The sequence below is a fragment of the Schistosoma mansoni genome, chromosome 5 (assembly GCF_000237925.1).
Source record: "Schistosoma mansoni strain Puerto Rico chromosome 5, complete genome".
Taxonomy (NCBI): domain Eukaryota; kingdom Metazoa; phylum Platyhelminthes; class Trematoda; order Strigeidida; family Schistosomatidae; genus Schistosoma; species Schistosoma mansoni.
This window is the reverse complement of record NC_031499.1, coordinates 7,876,430-7,884,460: the sequence shown is the minus strand read 5'-3', so window position 1 is coordinate 7,884,460 and position 8,031 is coordinate 7,876,430. Positions and strand designations below refer to the sequence as shown.

At 35.6% G+C, this 8,031-nt stretch overlaps 1 protein-coding gene across 1 annotated transcript in view; it reads right to left on the bottom strand.

Annotated features, from left to right (window-relative positions):
• The window catches only part of Smp_040110 (putative thrombospondin type 1 domain-containing protein), a gene marked incomplete at both ends in the record, with an annotated part of 28,285 nt that overhangs the window by 4,062 nt on the left and 16,192 nt on the right, over positions 1–8,031 (bottom strand). Inside the window, 2 exons of the mRNA XM_018797790.1 lie at positions 4,088–4,177; positions 5,139–5,235. Of these exons, the coding sequence (XP_018652797.1) occupies positions 4,088–4,177; positions 5,139–5,235 (187 nt within the window). The remainder of the gene's footprint in view (positions 1–4,087; positions 4,178–5,138; positions 5,236–8,031) is intronic.

The following is an 8,031-nucleotide window of genomic DNA, read 5'->3' as shown; positions in this document are numbered from 1 at the left end:
TATATATATATATATATATATAGATGAAGCGTTTGTTCGCACAAAACTGAAGGTTCTGGGTTCAAGTCCCAGATGAGGGATTGTTGATGCACACTGTTGAAGAGTTTCATACTAGGTCAAAACAGTCATTCAATCCTTTCATGTTTTCCATGATGTGGTCTAGCTTACATTAACTCATGAATTCAACTACTAAAAATATCTACATATCCTGATCATCTTATATATTTTTTTTCCTGCTCAATAATTAAGACAGATAATCAATAATTTAAAGGTCATTTTTTTCTTTTAAGCCAATCATATTTCATCATGTTAACATTATTTTTTGTTATCTAATTTGATATAACTGATTTTCTATTTATAGATGAAGATTAACAATGTTCAATGTAAAATTTTATTCGCATTTTTTCCTTTTTTTTAGCGACAGAATTGCTTCATATTTATCAAAGCATATCCTTTCTATTTTGTTAAAAAGTTTATTACTTATTTACTTACGTCTGTTACCCCTCGTCGAGGAGCATAGGCCGAACACAAAGCATTCTCCATACAACTCTGTCCTAGGCAATCTTTTCTAATTCTTTCCACTTAACATCCGTCCTTTTTTTATCTGCTTCTAATTCCCGACGTAATGTGTACTTTGGCCTTCTTCTTTTATGTTTCCTGTCAGGATTCCAAGTTAGAGATTGCCTCGTCATGCACATTAGTGATTTCCTTAATGCATGTCCTATTCACTTTCAACGTCTTTTCTTAATTTCCTCTTCAGCTGGAACCTGCTGATTTGTCCTCTTCCATAAAACGCTGTTGCTGATAGTATCAGGCCAGTGAATGTTGAGTATTTTCGTTCCCATACTGGGTTACAAATATTCTCTATTATCTCAAATATTCTTTAAAAAGTTAAGTCATTAATTGTATTTATATCTCAGTCTCTTGAAATCAAAGTTATCACTTGGCCAATTAGATCCACTTTATAATTTGACTAATTTTTGATTGATCCAATGTATGTCCCATCATCGATCGCTTTTTTAGTGAATAATGAAAATGGGATGATGGAGAAGATTTGTAGCTCAGGTGGGTGATTTTGATGTGGGTTTGTTCTCTGAGCCAGCTCGTCGTGGTAATCGGTGTTCAGGCATACGTAACACGTGGCCCAACCATCTCAGTCGATGAAGATTCATGACCTCATCAACTGATTTACCATCATTCATTAATACCCTGTGTCTAACCTCACTATTATAGGACTCCTCAGCAGTGTGCATTCACGAGTCACACAACAAGACGAGACGACCGTCCAGTGCTTCCAGGTTTTTCATGGTGATCTAGCTTCAATTGACTCATGATTTTAACTATGAAAGATTGTTATAATCATTATTTGTATCTATGCTTAGTCGATGTATGAGACTTATATTATTCATTATCTCCATAACATCAACTGTACTATAACATGAAGTAGGTTGTATAAATTCATTACATATCATCATTTATAACAAAACATCATATAACAATAAGCCAAATCCATTGCCTATTCTATATTATCCATTGTAAGAAAAAAAACTTTAAAAAGAAAAAAACTTCTTAGCTACTTCAGACAATAAAACACTTCCAAAATAGATGGATGATTTTATCACATATCTCTATGCATTAAAATGGGTGGAATGAGTTATTGGCTTATGAACAGAATGATATAAGTTAATGGACTTTTTTTATCAGAAGGGGGTTTTGTGGAGATTTAGTTGAAAGCGTGAGTCAATTGAAGCTAGAACACCGTGGAAAGAAAACCTGGAAGCACTGGATGGCGGTTTCGTCCTATATTTGGAACTCCTCAGCAGTGCGCATCCACGAACTCACCTCATGAGATTCGAACCCAGGACCTATCAGTCTTGCACACGAGTGCTTAACATGTAGACCACTGAGTCGGCATGCATCCAACGGTGTTAATTTCTTTTAATTATCTTAAGCTTTCTAGGAAATTCATAAAGTTACTGATTAAAAAGATTAAACTATTGACTTAAAGCAATATCAAGGTAATTCGCACAGAATGTATATATGCTGATAAGAGTCTAATCAACTGAAGTTCTAAACATCAATGGAAAGATTCATACAAACAATATATAATGAATTTATACTTTATCCCATTGTACAAACAAAAGACTATCTAGACTCAGTAACTAGTTAGCGTTTTTTTTTAGCGAGTTGGTCGCTAACACCATGCCAAACCCTTCTCCTTTACCCGGGCTTGGGAACGGCAGTAGCCCCTGAAGGAGCTACAGGAGGAGCTGAAAAGCATGTTTTTGCTGGGGACAGAGTGGGTTGGAGAGTGCTGATCGGCGGCTTATGCTCAATTGGGAGTAACAGGCGTAAGTAAGTAAGACTCAGTTACTAGGTGGATAAAGTGGCAACATTTGAAACTGACATTACTAGGTTCGAGTTCCAGAGTGAACATCAACTCTCAGATGCAAAACATATCCAGCTGATGACCCTCAATAAGATGGTGAAACATCCATCCTAGATTCTATTGCTAACCACTATTCATCTTTGTTTATACTGAACATTTATTTTTTAATTCATATAAATAGAAATGACTATATCTCGTTTTTCTGTTTACAGTTACATGCTCTTTAAAATTATGTAAAAATCAAAGGTGTTTTGTGGAGATTTTAGTAGTTTTATAGAGTTGAGATCATGAGTCAATTGAAGCTAGACCACTATGGGAAACCTGGAAGCACTGGACTGCCGTTTCGTCCTATTATGGGACTGCTGGGTTCGAATCTCTCGATCGTGGATGTGGGATTCCTCAGCAGTGCGCATTAAATTATAGACAGAAGCTGATGTATAAGTTAAGATTATTTGTTTATATGATAGTTTTGATCAGTTATTGTTTTAACTATATATAGCTATATTCTCGAGACCTTTACCTGCCCCCAAATGCCCTGGTACAGTCAAGAGTGGGGAGAGTTCGCTCCTCCTCTCCAAATGCTCTTATATGGCCACGCGTATATAGTCTCTGCCAAACAAGTCCTACTCACTGCCTTCTCATGACACCGGTGTTGTTTACAAAATTGAGAGGACGAAAAGTGAATGTCCGGAGCTATAACTGACTGGTGGACACAGAAGGTCCATCTAGTGGAGTTGGAAAACCCTCATTCCAAACCAATGGTGCACATGGGCTCTAGTATCTTGAGGAAACAAATGGTGTATGAATCAACTGTTGGTCACCTGCTATCATTGGACTGCATCTCCTCACGATGCTCCACTCCCTTGTGGATCAGACCTTTAGGTCAAAGACTCCGAGTGTGGCCCTCTAAGAAAACCACCTGCTTCAGTTTGGGGACCTGTGCAGTATCACAGACCTCATACAAATCAAATGAGATTTATGCGGCGTACATGTATCTGGTGCTCCCTTTGACCTTTACCTAGGTTTCATAGTGAATTTTTTATTTAGTTAAAATCAAAAATCATGTTTAAATATTAGAATAGTTCGGAAATAAGTAACCCGTGAAATTTGAGTGACTAGTACTACAATTAATTACAAATGTGGGTTATAGATTCCGACAATCATCAATTATGTGTCTAATAACCTCGTGGATAAACATTGTGACCATGAAATTCAGCGATGTTATAAGTAAGTCATTCTATAATGATAGCATTGAACAATCATCGAGTTTTATCACAATGTGACTTAAGTTTGAACTGGGATCCATCAAATGCTTAGAAGCGGTCACTTTCCAGGAAACTCAAAAGTCGTGTGCTCTATGTTTTAGGATGTTTTGGACGCGCTCAAAAGTCAACGGATATTACATTCTCAGTTCAATGACACAAGAACCAGACTGTTGGACAATGAATTATAATCTCAACTATATATTTGGGAGAGATTTATTCTACCTTGTGATGAATATCTACCAAATTAACATTTGAACCTGTTTGTAAAATAGGCAATTGTTATCACTATTTACAACACTCGATAGAAATTTGATACGTTTATTCATAAGCTACTTAATAACCAATTTCAGTAGTTTAAAATGTGTAGAGAAAATTGCATATGAATTTTAGTGAACTAAGTATAAATTATGTGTAAACGACAATACCTCAAAACAGCGGCCTTGTTTTGCTTGTTCAAGCATTGCTTCCATAGCAGGCAAAAGTATAGGAAATATAAAACGTGTTAAATATTCTTTTGGAGTACCTATTTGAAAGGGAAAAATAAATAGATTTTACATTTACTCTAAATTGTTGAAAGAATTTTAACTTTCCTATGGAGGTATGGCAACATGGACTGATGCATGTATGTGCCTGGTCCTACGTTGTAGCTGACTGACTGACTCAAAACATTAAGTAGTTAAAGAGTTGTAGTATGAAGATCTGATTAACAGTGTTCTCCTGCTACAGCAAATATGACTGGGTTCCAACAAAATATAGGTTTCAAGACTAAACCTTATGATGATGAGAGTTAAAATTTCAATAGATTTAATCCACTTGACTTATGTATTTCATAATTTTAAAAAATATAGTTGATAAACTAATTAATGTTTTCTGGTTAACGTCTTTTTAGCGAGTTAGGTTTCTACGGGATGGGGGTCGCTAACCCCATACCCAACCCTCCTCCTTTGTCCGGGCTTGGGAATGGCAGAAGCCCAAAGAGGATGTTAGTGGGATATAGATTGGATTAAGTATGTTTTATGCATGATGGTGTTGCTGCGCGCTGATTGGTTAATTTTTAAACCGATTAGCCCGGGCATATTATTGCAGAAAAATCTATAAGCTTCTTATGTATATACTATAAATATATGAACATTATTTAAACTATTGATTGCTGTTCACTTATCATTGTTATTTTGAATACAATTTCATTCCTGTTCAACGTGTTCTGATTTTGGGGCCTTGTTGAGTGTCATCGTGTAAGAATACTAAGCAATAGGAATAGCTGGGACGTTTATATAGCAAAAAATACAATTATAACAGAGGAGGTACAGGCGGAGTTTTGAGGATGATAAAGATACAAAGTAATCTAACAAAAATAGTCATAATAGTGTAACGAAAACGCTTCGATGGATATAATGTCGATTATATCAAAATCCTGAATTCCCCTAATGATTACACATTTTCAAAATATACGTTTTATAAATCAATGTAATTGAACAACTTACATTTTTTTGCATAATCTGAATTTGGTCTCAATGAAGTACTATCCACAGATTTATGTTGATAATCTTCACATGAATTTTCTGGTGACAGTTTGAATGACTTTATTTAACTTTGTTCTTATTTACAGTATTGAATATTACTTGAAGAGTTTGGAATGAGCCAGAGTTTAAAGTTGCATTGTTATAGACTTCTTCAGGAATTAAACCATATTTTTCTAATTGAGAATCTAAAACAGAAGTTGAGATATTTTTTGAATCAATAATTTACTGTTAGAAAGGGTTTTGTGGAGATTTCAGTATTTTCATAGTTGAAATCATGAGTTGATTGAAGCTAGACTACCATGAAAAACCTGGAAGCATTGGACAGCCACTTCGTCTTATTGTGGGACTGCTCAGTGGCAGTCAGCATCCACGATCCTGCCTCGCGAGATTTGAACCTAGGACCTACCAGTCTCATGCCAGAGCACTTAACCGATAGACCACCGTTATTACCCATTTAAAATAAAGTTTAGTTTACACATTATTCATCTATAAAACAAGAATGAAGCTGGTTATAACTGTCATGAAATCATAGAATTATGTAGTTTGGTCTAAGTAACAACACTCTAAGTTATTTAAAGAAATACCAAGTTAATTTACTGAAGCAGATATGTGTTACTATAAACAAACAGGCAAATGCATAGGTTTGTAACCCCTCACATAAATGGAGTCGACTCTGACTGTAAATCACTCGGATAAAAAGTTGTAAGTTTATATAAACTTTTATTTATTTATTAGGTCAAATAAGTCATTATCACAAGTCTTTGTGTTTTGTTATGCGTCGCAGGATTTGAGGTTTCATTATCAAGCGCAAGTCACTTAAGCATTCCACACACATGGCTAAAAGTCATGGGCATAAAAAATCATGTCGTAAATAATGTGTAGTATTTGTGTGATTCTTTGTATGTACATATATTTTTTAAAATAATGGCAAAAATCCAATGCCTAATAGTTAAAAACTCTTGTAGACCGTTTGATAAAGTCATAGCTGGAGTTCAAACAAGTACCATTTTGAGAGGAGCACATAAATCATAATAAATCAGCTCTCATAGGCGGGCAAAATATTACGATCTTCGTATATAAGTAAAGATGGTTGCGTACACTTTAATTCCAATGTGTAATATATTCAACCGAATTTGTTGTAAATTTTGTCTTCAGTTGCAGTCTGTTCGTGACTATTAGAGTTCATACTAGGTAGCTCTACGAAATGCTAGTTCCTCAATTACGTCATATACTACTACTTTTACGTAACATATCTGTAAGTTTCCGCAAACTTTGAATAGCTACAAAACGAAACTCAATAGGCATAGTAGATAGTGAACAAAGGAAATTCGGGTTTTCAATGACGAAATCGCCTTTGGAAAGGTTAGGTAGTCCCATTACTTACTGATTTTAAGGAATAAACCTTGCAAAAGTAGCGTCGTCTCCTATTAAGTAGCGTGAATTACCAACAACAAACTTTTAGACATGAGGGACTAAAAATCCGAATCTGTCCTAATATATGCGTTTTACTGAAAAAAGAGCGTCGAGGAAATGATAGGAATCTCGCTTTGACGGTATGTCTAGAAGTTCTTAAGTGCAGAAGCAATGCAGCGTAAGACAAACCAACTATATACAATTATTTCTAGTCCCAGGAGGTTTAAACTGGCTTTTATTATTTATGTAAGTAAAGCTTATTACTAGATCATAATTTTGATCTCATAGTAGAATCCTTTCACCTGAGAAATTACGGAGACAAGGAATAAGCTATGAATATCCTCTTCAGAAGCTGTTATTTAATATAATATACTTTAGACACTGAGTAATTCAGATACAATAATGTCAACAGGACTAGAATATTTAATGTAGGCCATATAAACTGGAATGTTCATGGCTTATTCCTGACAGTGATATTCAGATCGTTACCGTACTGATATCCGTTACATCTACACTGAAAAGACAGTATAAAGCCATCTTTACCCACAAGACCGTGCCTATACAGCACTCATTTTGGATCAGCTTCACAAAGATAGTTTGCAGGATTTAGCAAAATTTGTTGAAACGCTATAATACTTTTTGAAACTTGTAGCCCGTTAAAGCTTAAAGTGTACACTTTTATGTACGACAAACCAGTAAATAGCATTGCAGAGCTGAATGAAGTCTACGGATAAAAAACTGTGGATGAGTTGGTGTAATGGCAAGCTGTATAATGAGGCGTAGAATCCTCGGACTTTGATGATATAGATGAAAGTACTTTCCATTCCTCGCTTCGCAGAGCATTTAAATGCTTTGACGAGGATATGTTTCGAATTTTATATCCCACCTATGTAAGGCCACACTTAGAATACTGTATCCAAGCTGCTAGCCCTTGTCTGATAAAGGATACTAAATCGCTTGAGCGTGTCCAGCGTGTAGGGACAAAATTAGTAGAGGGTCTTTCCAAACTCCCTTACGATGAGCGTTTAAAACGTCTAAATCTTTTCCCCTTATCTTATTGTAGGACGCGAGGTGACCTTATACTGGCATTTCGTATCTTTAATTATGATCTGGGTGTTAATATGTCTTACCTTTTTGCTCCCTCCAGCACTAATAATCTCCGGGGTCATAGCAAGAAGGTTCTGAAACCGCGATCTAATAAACTAAAAGTGGGGTCCCGTTTTTCTCATCGAGTGGTCAATGACTGGAACGCTTTACCAGAACAAGTGGTATCAGCACCATCAGTGAACATTTTCAAAAAGAAGCTGGACCTTCACTGGAAGGAAATCTGTCAGGATTAACACAGGTTCATCAACCTACTATCCTTATTACTGAAGACTGGAGAGCAATATAGTAAGTGGTGTTAAGTATTACTACACAAGAATCGTGGCTATTTATTCCT